The sequence below is a fragment of the Microchirus variegatus genome, assembly GCF_963457635.1.
Source record: "Microchirus variegatus genome assembly, chromosome: 19".
Classification (NCBI taxonomy): domain Eukaryota; kingdom Metazoa; phylum Chordata; class Actinopteri; order Pleuronectiformes; family Soleidae; genus Microchirus; species Microchirus variegatus.
In genome coordinates this window covers 175,715-188,565 of record NC_139820.1, presented here as the reverse complement: position 1 = coordinate 188,565, position 12,851 = coordinate 175,715, and the positions used below count along the sequence as shown (strand labels likewise).

The following is a 12,851-nucleotide window of genomic DNA, read 5'->3' as shown; positions in this document are numbered from 1 at the left end:
TATATGTACATATATACAGTATATATGTACATATATATGCAGTATACATAAGAATATTAGTGATTAATCACTTTGATCAATAACTGATACAAAATAACCTTCTTTCTTTTATTAACACATTCACAGAAGAGCGAATAGAAAAGTGAGTATTTACAGTGAGCTGATTGGTCGTCATAGCAACCAGACGACCAATCAGCAGCGCTCTCCTTCATTACCATGTAAAGGAGGGTCATCATGTGACCGTATCATAAGTTCAGTGACTCTTTAAACAGAGTCAGGGTGGTGTGGTGCAGTACCGGCGTCCACCGCTGGGCGGCGCTGTGCTCTCAGCCCGTGCCGTGGCTGCTGGACTCAAACACGCCTTTCTTAAAGAACGGCGAGAAGTCGCAGACGTCGCGTTTGGACATCGTTCGCCCGTCGTCCTCGTGGCGCGTGAGCGGCGAGCCGGACGATGACATCATCACTCGGAACAAGTTCCTCAGGTAACGCTGGAGAAAAAAAGAGCAGACAGAGATCATGTGACCTGGCCCCGCCCACTTACACCTGTGTGTGAGCAGAGTTTCAAATGTCCTGCCTCCAGGTGAGCGCGGCGCTCCGACACCATTCGCTCGTCTCGGTTTCCAAACAGTTTCTTTGGCGGGAACTCCAGCGCCGCTAGCTGAAACGACACAAAGGTTAGCGCTCACCTGTGACCTTTGACCTGCAGGACGCTCACCTGTGGACTCACCTGTGGATATCTGACCCTCAGGCTGCGATGCATTTCTCTGAAGCGACTGTAGCGTCTGAACACCGTCCACGTATCGTCCAATACGCACATCTGAGACACGTTAGCCACACGTTAGCACGTTTGAGCCAATGTACAGGTGAGCACCGTGACTCCGCCCACAAACTCACCTTGACCTCAAACTCAAAGTGCTCGTCCTTCCCCTGACCACGCAGGACATAGCGAGGGACGCTAACGCTAACGGACTCATGGACACCGGGGACACCTGTCCTCAGAGGACGAGAGACCAAGTGCTGCAGAGAGAGAGAGACAAGAGGAGCAGGAGGAGGAGGAGAGAGGAAGAGGAGGAGGAGGACGAGGAGCATGAGGAGGACGAGGAGGAGGAGCAGGAGGAGGAGCAGGAATAGGAGGAGGACGAGGAGGAGGAGGAGGATGAGGAGCAGCAGGAGAGAGGAGGGGGAGGAGGAGCAGAATGGGAGAGAGGAAGAGGAGCAGGAGGAGGTGAAGACGAGACCAGGTTTAATCAAAGGTTTATTCTTCTTTCATTTACAAACATTTTAAAACTGTGACGTCGTCATAAAAAATCTCTTTTTTTATTTTTATTAAAACATTAAAAGTGATGTCATGTGACTCGTGTGCACAGATGATCCACCAGCGTCACAGCTTCTGATGTGCAACCAAAGCACAACCTCCAGGACCTGCTCCGCCCCCTGCTGTCAGAGGCGACGTCATTGGCCGAGCTCGGCCCAGACTCCGCCTCCTGCCGCGGCCCGAGAGTCAAAAACACGAGTTCTACGACCGCACAGCCGTCGTTCTGCTTCACGATCAGAGACCTGACGTCTGAGCGCCGGCGGACGTCCAGTCCACGAAACTGAGGTTGGACCTGAAGCGAGGGGGCGGAGCCTCGCGGGTGGAAGACGGCGTCCTCGCGGAGAAGAACCAGGTGAGTGTCGGTCAGGAGGAACTGAGAGACGGCGCCCTCCTGTGGACGCCTCGGGTTCAGGACTTTGACGCTGGCGTAGAGCAGAGGACAGACGTTAGCCAGAGACGGTCTGCTGCGCTCGTCCATGTTCCCGTGGACCAGGTAGACCAAGTCTGCCAGGACTCGTCTGAACCTGGAGGTGAGCTGGAGTCCAGAGTCCAGGACCAGGTCAGGAACACCAGACCTCCAGTTCAGAGAGAGGAGCGTGAGGTCATCACAGAGCAGAGGGTGAGTCTCAGACCTGGATCGGTCAGGATCCACGGCCTCCAGGACCACTTTACAAAACTGCTGAGTCAGATCTTTGCTGTGAGTGAAGACCACGAAGACCACGTGATCAGAGCTGAGGACTCGGACCTGTTGTCCCGCTAAACCCACCTCCATCTTTGTGATGTCCCTCAGGTTAACGTGGTGAAAGAGCACCAGCGTGTCCTCAGAACCAGGTCCTGCAGACACCACTGTGATGTCCTCCCTGGACACCAGCAGACACACCGGTTCTGGACTGGACTGTGGAGCGTTAGCCGCTTTGATCCAGAAGACGGCGAGACACGTCCTGACCTGGATCTGTGGAGACAGAGACTCTAACCTGTCCATCATCTCAGAGGGAGACGAGGTCTGCAGCCGCGACAGAGGAGGAGGGAGGTCGACCAGTCTCTGATGAAAGACCTGAGGACATGTGTCTTTGGACGAGGACAGTGAACCCTCAGGCCACGCAGTCATGTCCACGCTCAAAGACCTGCTGGGTTTCTGAAGAGGACTGAGGACATGTGGACTCAGACCTTCTGAAGCTGGAGTCAGGAGTTCTTTGGACACCATGGACACGTAATGAGACAGAGCGTCCTTCACGTCGCTCACGCCCACTTTTTGGATCACGTCCCTCGTGTCCTGCAGCTTTCGTCCCGCGTCTTTGTAAAAGTCGGACAGTTTTCCCACAAAATATCCCAGACGGTAGCTCCTGTTTGTGTCCACGCTCTGCGGAGGACGGTCCACTAGGGTGTCCTCCTTTGTCCCCAGGTCAAACCTTTGGTTTAGAGATCCATGGACATCGGAATGTTGTCCTTCAGTGATCTGTCCTGAGCATTTGTCCTCTGTGTTTGCAGAAACATCATCGTCTCCTCCTAGAGGACGGTCGTCTCTGTCTCCTCCTAGAGGACGGTCGTCTCCTCCTAGAGGAGGGTCGTCTCCTCTTAGAGGATCGTCGTCTCCTATAGGACGGTCGTTTCCTCCTAGAGGACGGTCGTCTCCGTCTCCTCCTAGAGGACGGTCGTCTCCGTCTCCTCCTAGAGGACGGTCGTCTCCGTCTCCTCCTAGAGGACGGTTGTCTCCTCCTAGAGGACGGTCGTCTCCGTCTCCTCCTAGAGGACGGTCGTCTCCGTCTCCTCCTAGAGGACGGTCGTCTCCTCCTAGAGGACGGTCGTCTCCGTCTCCTCCTAGAGGACGGTTGTCTCCTCCTAGAGGACGGTCGTCTCTGTCTCCTCCTAGAGGACGGTCGTCTCCGTCTCCCCCTAGAGGACGGTCGTCTCCCCCTAGAGGACGGTCGTCTCCCCCTAGAGGACGGTCGTCTCCGTCTCCTCCTAGAGGACGGTCGTCTCCTAGAGGACGGTTGTCTCCTAGAGGACGGTTGTTTCCTCCCTGTCCCTGAGACACGTCTTTTCTCAGCGAGGCTTCGTCTCCTTGCGTTAGCATTGTTAGCAGCGTTAGCAGCAGCGTCTCAGTGTCTTCTGCCGAGTTGGTCTTGGACTCAGGAGGACAGGGGTTCACTTCCTGTGAGGACAGGAAGTGAGTCTCCGTTGCTGTGTCTGTCTGTGTGCAGAAGGGGAGGAGTTTGTGTCTGTGATGTCACGGTCAACCAGGAAGTGAAGACTCTTTGAATTAGTCCAGAATTCAGCAGGTGAAATCACTGATTCAGAATCATCAGTGTGATCAGGTTACACATGCAAATCATCACGCTGTGGAACAGTTACCCTTCAAAATAAAAGTCTACACATGCTGTGAGTAAAGGTCAAAGGTCATCTTCAGAAGTGATTGTTGAATCTTAAATCAGAGCTAAAGTCAGACTTACCTGGTATTTGTGTCTTCTTGGATCAATGTTGAGCAGCTTTTCTTCATCCTGAGAAGACGACGATGACATCAAATATAATTATGTTTAAAAACACAGATCAATAAATGACACAAGTGTAAGTGGAGACAGAGTCCTGGTCCTGGTCCTGATCCTGGTCCTGGTCTTACCTCGTCTGTTAATCTTACACAGATACAGTCGCTAACTTCCTCCTCGTCCTCCTGCAGCAGGTAAAGAGCTGTGAGCGCCCCCTGCTGCTGAGACCCTGAGGCTCACTAACAGTGAAAACATGACTCATCATTTCTCACCCTGAGAGATTCACAGGACTCTGACAGATCCACCATCACACTGTTGCTGCTGCTGCTGCTGTCGTCTGCTTTCAGGAGATTCATCTGACGTAAGCGCCGCTGCACCTCCTCCTCGATGTACGTGTTTATCCTGTCAACAACAACAAAACCACCGAGTCATCATAACATCAAAATCACTGAGTCATCATAACATCAAAATCAGTGTTTTATCGCGGACAGACAGACTCTTATTTTGACGAGCAGGATGCAGTACCTGTCATCAGACAGCGGCAGCAGCGTGGTCAGACTGTGGGCGTGGCTAACAGGAGCGCTGTGATGATGCTCGCTCATCCTCTTCCTCAGAGTCAGGATTTCCTGTTCCACTCTGAAAAACAAACAATCATTTTATTTTTGTTTTTCTTGTTTTTATAACGTGCTTTTATTTTGAAGTTCTGACCTGTGCTGGTCAAGCTCCGCCCCCCTCAGGTTGTCGTCAGGCTCTGAGGAGACGCAGCGCCTCAGAGCCGAGTGCCTCCTCTCCAGTCGAGCCACCGCCTCCTCCATGGCCTCCCTCTGCTGCTTCTCCTTAGACTCCAGGATCTCCTTCTCCTTCCTCCTCACCTTCTCCTCCTGTCGAGCTACGTTAGCCGTGAACTCGTACGTCTCCTGCAGCTGCAGGAGCTGCTGCTCCCTCTGCAGGTGGAGCTTCAGCTTCTCCTCCTTGTCCTCCAGCTCCTTCTCCACGTGGTAAAGTGTGTTGTCCAGTCCAGGCTGAGCTGCACAGCTCCTGCTGCTCCTCTCCAGAACCTCGGAGGCTCGCTGCTTCTCCTCGCTGAGCGCTGGGAGGAGGTCCTCGCGCAGGTTAGCGAGCTGTCGCTCCTTAAAGCTCCTCCTGTGCTCCGCCTGCTTCACCAGCTGCTCCTCCTGACAGACCACGGAGGCGTCCTGCGCCCTCCTCTCCTGCGTCTCCTTCAGAAGCTGCTGCCTTTCTTTGAGGCCTTGTGTGAGGAGCAGCACTGTGCTCCTCTCAGTGGTGACCTCCTTCTCCAGGCGCTCTCTCTGCTGCTGAAGCTCCTCCTCCAGCAGACCCAGCTCCTTCACCTGCGCCTCCTTGAAGTCAGTGTATCGAGCCTGTGCCGCTCTGGCCTCCTCGCTGGCGTCCTCCACATCGGGCCTCTCAGAGGCCTCCTTGGCTCGGAGGAGGCCTCCTCTGATCTCAGCCAGCTCCTGGCGCTCCTCCTCCAGGCGGTGGGAGTCGTTGCGGGTCAACAGGGAGGAGGCGGCCTGGTGTTTGTCCCTCAGCTGCTCCTCCAGCCTCCCCACCAGACTCAGCTGCTCGCGCTCCTGCTCCTCCAGACGCCGGCGTTCAGCCTCCAGACGGAGCTTCTGCTCCTCGCGCTCCTTCTTCAGCCTCTTCAGTTCACGATATATTTCAGTCTGCTCCGCGGCCTCCTGCTGCAGACGCTGCTCCTCCTCCGCTTCCTCCTCCAGCGTCTGGCTCCTCCTCCACTGCAGCTCCTCCCCCTGGACCTCGGAGCGTCGCTCCTCCTCAAAGCGCATCTTCTCCAGCAGGAAGTCTCTCAGACGACCCTCGATGTCCTGGCTACGACGACGCAGACTCTCCTCCTGACACAGGATCCTCTGATGCACCTCCTCAGACTCTTTACGCTGACTCTCCACCTCCTGCTGGAGGCGCTCTAACTCCGCCTTCTCACTCTGCTGCTTGGCCTCCATCTCCTTGATGAGACTCCTTCAACAACATGGAAAACAACAGGGTCAACAAAGTCTGCCATATCTGCGTGATCACGTCTGTATCACGTGATCACGTCTGTATCTACGTCAGGTGATCACGTCTTTACGTCAGGTGATCACGTCTTTACGTCAGGTGATCACGTCTTTACGTCACGTGATCACGTCTTTACGTCACGTGATCACGTCTTTACGTCACGTGATCACGTCTTTACGTCACGTCTTGTACCTCTTGAGCTCCAGTTTCTCCAGCTCTTCTCGCTGCTGCCTCTCAAACTCCAGCCTGGGAAAAACAGAGATGTTCATCAGCTCCATCCACACATCAACAACAACAACAACAACAACAACAACAACAACAACAACAACAACAACAACAACAACAACAACAACAACAACGACGACGAGGAGCCAGTGAGAGACGGACGGCTGCAACTAAAGCACAAAGCACACGATGAAGAAGACGAGCAACCAAAGCAGTGAAGACACGTTAAACACACACATGCAACAACACACACACACACAGTGAGGGTTCATGATGATTGACAGTCAGCAAACGTCTGTGTCAAACACTGGACAGGAAGTGGAGACAGGAAGTGGAGACAGGAAGTGGACAACTGAGTCTACCTGAGGAAGACGGGGCCTTTCTGTGTGAAGAGACTGTCAACAGGACATGAAGGTGGACACAGTTACCTCAGAGTAAAGACAACAGGACACTACAGGGGGACAGGGGGAGGAGTCAAAGTCATCCAAGAAACAGGACACGCCCCTGAACTTTAACTTCAGGATTAAACCCAGGAACATGGAGTTTGAACTTCAGGAACATGGAGTTTTAGTTTGAGGAACATGGAGTTTGATGATAGTGAGCAGATGGACAGTGACGTCATGAGTTTGTAAAAAGATAAAGAATCAGATTGTATTTAAATCTCTTCATTAACATAAAAACAAAATCTGTAAAATAAGATCTCAGTGGTGGACAGGGAGGGGGCGGGGCATGAGGGGAGTGAGGGGCGGGGCATGAGGGGAGTGAGGGGCGGGCTGATATGGAGGGTAAGGGGCGGAGCTGCTGATGTCACATGCAGCTGATGATTGTGTGTGTGGTGGTCACTCACCCTGGGTTGTAGAGCATCACAGTGGACAAGTTCTCACAGGACTGAGACAGATCACTCATGGACAGACTGAAGGTGGACAGCAGGCCACTCTGAGGGGGGGGGGGAGGAGGTCAAAGTTCACACTTCATCATCATCATCATCATCATCATCATCACACACAAACCTTTCGTTTCTCCCTCAGTTTTGCCGCCTCCTTTGGATGATTGAAGCGAAACATGTTGGTCCTGCCCAGCAGAATCACAGCACCTGTACAGGTGAGTCACATGATCAGGTCTGTGACACAGGCTGCTCCTCAGCTACAGGGGGCGCTCTCACAGCTCTGGCTCTTACCTTGGTTGAGCTGCATCGACTCCGTCACTGTGACTCCGTTGACTGAACACTGAGCTTCACCCAGAGGAACAAGAGTCACTGTTCCATTCTGGTTCTGGAACATGCAGTGGTCACTCTCAAGGTCCAGACCATGAAGAACTGAGACATGAGAGAGACATGTGAGACATGAGAGAGACATGAGAGAGACATGAGAGAGACATGAGAGAGACATGTGAGACATGAGAGAGACATGAGAGACATGTGAGACATGTGAGAGACATGAGAGAGACATGTGAGACATGAGAGAGACATGAGAGACATGAGAGAGACATGAGAGAGACATGAGAGACATGAGAGAGACATGAGAGAGACATGAGAGACATGAGAGAGACATGAGAGAGACATGAGAGACATGAGAGAGACATGAGAGAGACATGTGAGACATGAGAGAGACATGAGAGACATGAGAGAGACATGAGAGAGACATGAGAGAGACATGAGAGACATGAGAGAGACATGAGAGACATGAGAGAGACATGAGAGACATGAGAGACATGAGAGAGACATGAGAGAGACATGAGAGACATGAGAGACATGAGAGAGACATGAGAGACATGAGAGAGACATGAGAGAGACATGAGAGACATGAGAGACATGAGAGAGACATGAGAGACATGAGAGAGACATGAGAGAGACATGAGAGAGACATGAGAGACATGAGAGACATGAGAGAGACATGAGAGACATGAGAGAGACATGAGAGAGACATGTGAGACATGAGAGACATGAGAGAGACATGAGAGAGACATGAGAGAGACATGAGAGAGACATGAGAGAGACATGAGAGACATGAGAGAGACATGAGAGAGACATGAGAGAGACATGTGAGACATGAGAGAGACATGAGAGAGACATGAGAGACATGAGAGAGACATGAGAGAGAACCATGAGTCACTCACTGATGTCCTGCTCTGTGGACGCGTCCTCTCTGCCCACATATGTCTGTCCTTCCTGAGGACAAAGACAAACAGCTCAGTGTGTGTGTTTGTGTGTCTGTCACACACACCTTGGTGGTAAAGGAGTGTGTTGTGTGTCTGTGTGTGTTGTGTGTCTGTATTGTGTCTCTCTCACACACACACACACCTTGAGGTGGTACAGGAGTGTGTTGTGTGTCTGTGTGTGTTGTGTGTCTGTATTGTGTCACACACACACACCTTGAGGTGGTACAGGAGTGTGTTGTGTGTCTGTGTTGTGTCTCTCACACACACACACACACCTTGAGGTGGTACAGGAGTGTGTTGTGTGTCTGTGTGTGTTGTGTGTCTGTATTGTGTCACACACACACACCTTGAGGTGGTACAGGAGTGTGTTGTGTGTCTGTTGTGTGTCTGTATTGTGTGTCTCTCACACACACACACACCTTGAGGTGGTAGAGGATGATTCCAGTACTAAGTAGATCATCATCAATCCCGATCAGATGAGGTAACTCAGAGTCTAAAACCACACCGATCCCTTCCTTCCTCAGAGCCAGAGTCTCTTCCTGTCAATGTAGTACAAGTCTCTGTTTATTCACACTCAAATACCCACAATCCTCTCTGATGAGCATCTCAATGTGGGCGGAGCCTGTGTGATTGACAGCTGACCTTCAGGATGTTCTGGGTTTCGTTCCACTTATTGGTCCACTCTTTGGTCAGCTCCAGAACCTGGAGAAACACGGGTCACATGATTAATGTGGGGGCGTGGCTTCACCATCAATAACCAGGGTCAAAGGTCAAAGGTCAGGTCAAAGGTCAGGGTTAAACTCACTCTGGCTTCATTCTGGTGAAGTTTCTCCTCCATACTCAGAGCTGTGGGCGAATCCAGGAGAGCGATCTGGACACAGACAAGAGGTACAGACATGAGACACAGACAAGAGACACAGACATGAGACACAGACATGAGACAGACATGCGATAAGAGACACAGACAATATTTTTTCCTGTCGTATTTAGCATCTCTGCTGTAATATTTAGCATCTCTACAATCCTAGTTAGCTACTGAGCGTCTGTGGTATTTTGTGTCTCTGTGGTCGTTGTATTCATCCCCAAGATCTGTTAGCATCTCTACGATAGCATTTAGCAGCGCTGCCTCCTTCAGGCCAAAGCAGGTATGACTGTCTTCACCTGGTTGCCCTGAACCAGCAGAGCTTTGAGTCGAGCGATCTCCGCCCGCAGTTCTCTGATCAGCCTGACGTTGGAGTCTTCGTTGATGGTCGGTTTGTTGATGATGTTTTTAGCTCGGTTAGCGTAGCGCAGCGTGCTCAGCGTCTCGCCGTAGTTCACGTCAGCGGGGGAAACGGCTGCGACGAAAAAACACAAACGACACAGTTTACGATCACAGGTGTTTGAAAGGTTTATAACGTGCGATTAAACGTGCGTGTGATCAAACGCGCGTGCGATCAAACGTGCGTGCGATCAATCTTGTGCGATCAAACGTGGTCTCACTTGCGATCATGATGGTCTTGGAGTTCCCGCCCAGGCTGTCTTTGAGTAGCCACGTTAGCACAGAGTCTCTGTACGGAACAAAGAGCGACTTCTTCTTCACGTTAGTGTTGAGTCCGTCCTGCGTGATGTCGGCTGGAGACAAACAGGAAACACAAATATATAAAAAGTCAGTGATGGTCGTAAATCATCACAGGCCCCGCCCCCGTGTTTTCCCTGACCTAGCGCAGAGATGACGTTGCCCAGGGTAACCAGTGATTTGTTGATGTTCCCTCCCTCCTTCAGTCGGACTCCGGTGGCTCCGGTGGCGTCGGCTCGTTCACTTCCTGCCAGGTCCACCAGGTGGATCTTACTGACCGTCTCGCTGGGCATCAGAGCGTCAAACTTAGCCTGAGAGAGACAGGAAGTTAGCGTCTCTGTGAGGGTCACGTGACCCACAGCTGCTCTCCGTGGTCACTGACCTGCGTGAAGTTGACGGTGAAGATGGCGTGCGAGCGGCTGCTGACGTCGTTCATGCCGGTGCTGGCCGTGGTCCGGTTCAGGTTCCCCGCCTCCATCAGCTCCTCCACGTCGCTGTAGTTCTGCACCAGGTGTTTGGACAGGTCTGTGGTCAGAGAGCAGAGGTCAAAGGTCAGGCTTCACAGCAGAAACAGAGTGTGTGTGTGTTGGATGTGGCTCAGGTTACCTTCCACATACGGGCCGTCTTTAGGATGCTCACGGACTCTGAGGTTGTAGGTCTGTGTGGACTTCCTCCTCAGGAGGTCTCTGACCCTCTCGTTGTAGATCTCCAGGTAACTGAAGCCACAGATGAGGAGAAAACACACTCATCACATGCTCTTCTTCTTCTTCTTCTTCTTCTTCTTCTTCTTCTTCTTCTTCTTCTGTCACTCACCTGACTTCTGTACGAAACGACGCCTCATCCCATCGCGTGGCGTCAGAGATGCGGCTGAACAGACCCTCACAGATCCTCGGGATCAAGCCTGCGTCGCCCTGAAACAGGAAGTCAGTCAGCGACGACGGGGCGGAGACGACACATGTCCCACAAACCACTCACTCTCCCACACCAAAGTCACTCACTCTCCCACACCAAAGTCCATAGAGAAAACCAGTGATTTTAGCTCACAGGGACACAGGAGCTGCTGGTCCTCTGCTGCCTCGTGTGTTCACTTTGTGTCACTGAGTTAAGTCTAAATTAAATATTTTAAAAGCTGAATTTTGCAGAATACTTTGGTGTGGGAGAGTGAGTGACTTTGGTGTGGGAGAGTGAGTGGTTTACAAACTTTAGTTTACACAAGGAAAAGTCTGTGTAACAGTGAAGATAAAGACGTGAACATGTGACCTAGATATCAGAGACTAATCAGACTGATTGATCACAGACTGATTGATTGATCACTGATTGGTCAGTTATCAGGTGGACTGTGGACTCACTGTGTTTCCCATCATGGTGAAAGACTTCCCTGAGCCGGTCTGACCGTAGGCGAACACACAGGCGTTATAACCCTCAAACGCCGCCTTCAGCACGTCCACGCCCAGGTCTCTGAACACCTGAACATCAGCAACACACATGAGTCTGACTCAACTAAACCTGAACATCAGCAACACACATGAGTCTGACTCAACTAAACCTTAACATCAGCAACGCACATGAGTCTGACTCAACTAAACCTGAACATCAGCAACACACATGAGTCTGACTCAACTAAACCTGAACATCAGCAACACACATGAGTCTGACTCAACTAAACCTGAACATCAGCAACACACATGAGTCTGACTCAACTAAACCTGAACTAAAGCTGAACCCTAACTTCAGGTCAGAGTGAACCAGTGAACGCTGACCTTTTCCTGAGAGACAAACTTGGAGCTGTGAGAGTCTGACGAGTCGTACGAAAAGTCGTACGTGAAGGTTTTAGTTCGGTCCCTCATCGATTCTCCTGCAACGCCATCAGGAATCTGCTGAGTCAGAGCAGAGAAAACGATGAGTCAGAGAAAACGACGAGTCAGAGGAAAACGACGAGTCGTGTGTTTGTATGAGAACCTTGAGGTTAGTGATGGAGGTTTTGGTTCCTTCCATCTTGATGATACTTTTTGCCGTCAAGTCCTTTTCTCTGAAAAAGAGAAAAACATTTTTTAGAAAAATAAGATTTAGAAAAAGAATAAGTTTTAGTGTGTTTAGAGTGAGCTGTGAGCGCCCCCTGCTGCTGAAACAGCAGAGACACAGAGGCTCATTCAGTCAAAACATGACATCACAAAAAACCTTTATAGATTTACATATTTATATAGAATATATTTATTTTGAACTAAAATCTACCATATGTTGGTCTTTACCTCAGAACCTACAGAACCAGGAGTAACATGTGTAAGAACCTACAGAACCATGAGTAACATGTGTCAGAACCTACAGAACCAGGAGTAACATGTGTAAGAACCTACAGAACCACACTTCATTAGTGTGAGCTGGACCATGACTCAGCAGTAATCAGCAGGTGTCTTCATGTGTTTGAGTCTACAGACCAAAGATCAACATTAACCAGAACCAGTTCATAATTAACATTAACCAACAGTTCATAACTAACATTAACCAGTTCATAACTAACATTAACCACTAGTTCATAACTAACATTAACCACTAGTTCATAACTAACATTAACCAGTTCATAACTAACATTAACCAGTTCATAACTAACATGAACCAGCTCCTCAGACATGAGTCCGTGTCCACACCAGGACCAGGTTTTGGTCTCCATGAGGACGACTGGTCCTGACAAGAGCGGTGTTTATGACAGAAAACACACTCACCGTCTGTCCATGGGCCGGACCCGGACCGCCACCCGAACCGAGGCCATCGCTCCTCCGCCGGTGTCCTCCGGTGCAGTCGCCGGTCGCTGCGTCAGTTAGCTTCGCTGGCTACACGCTAAACAACTCCCGTGCTAACAGGTTAACACGAGCCACGGCGGGATAAAGGAAGGGCAAAGGTCACGGAGAGGAAAGAGCACGCAGAGGGGGGCGGGGCAGACGTTATCGTGGCCCGGCGACACCGCGTCTCTGTCCCGGTGAAAACCGACTGTCATCCATAGCAGTTAGCTTTTAACTGGCTGTCACGTGACCAACGAGAGACGTCAGCTGATATAAACATTACACACGTACGGAAGCCA

At 51.1% G+C, this 12,851-nt stretch overlaps 1 protein-coding gene across 1 annotated transcript; it reads right to left on the bottom strand.

Annotated features, from left to right (window-relative positions):
• Window positions 1–141: 141 nt before the first annotated feature.
• kif16ba (kinesin family member 16Ba) lies at window positions 142–12,755 on the bottom strand. Its single transcript, XM_083906199.1, has 28 exons — window positions 12,496–12,755; window positions 11,735–11,804; window positions 11,536–11,649; window positions 11,125–11,241; window positions 10,589–10,686; window positions 10,382–10,491; window positions 10,158–10,300; window positions 9,918–10,086; window positions 9,700–9,831; window positions 9,379–9,554; window positions 9,023–9,088; window positions 8,860–8,919; window positions 8,637–8,756; window positions 8,176–8,227; window positions 7,238–7,375; window positions 7,071–7,153; window positions 6,908–6,996; window positions 6,423–6,455; window positions 6,028–6,081; window positions 4,507–5,799; window positions 4,324–4,434; window positions 4,071–4,200; window positions 3,933–3,983; window positions 3,766–3,813; window positions 895–1,017; window positions 728–817; window positions 575–658; window positions 142–488 (listed from the first exon to the last, which is right to left on the bottom strand). Exons 1-28 carry the CDS (start codon window positions 12,540–12,542, stop codon window positions 327–329), a joined length of 3,963 nt encoding a protein of 1,320 aa, XP_083762325.1. The 5' UTR covers window positions 12,543–12,755; the 3' UTR covers window positions 142–326.
• Between the last annotated feature and the right edge of the window lie 96 nt (window positions 12,756–12,851).

Excerpts from the sequence above, each read along its gene's own strand:
- kif16ba (XM_083906199.1), bottom strand. The coding sequence starts at position 12,542 with ATGGCCTCGGTTCGGGTGGCGGTCCGGGTCCGGCCCATGGACAGACG. Across the intron at positions 6,997-7,070 it reads AACTGAGGGAGAAACGAAAG|AGTGGCCTGCTGTCCACCTT; the intron begins GTTTGTGTGTGA and ends CCCCCCCCTCAG. Across the intron at positions 6,456-6,907 it reads GTGATGCTCTACAACCCAGG|TCTCTTCACACAGAAAGGCC; the intron begins GTGAGTGACCAC and ends TCCTGTTGACAG.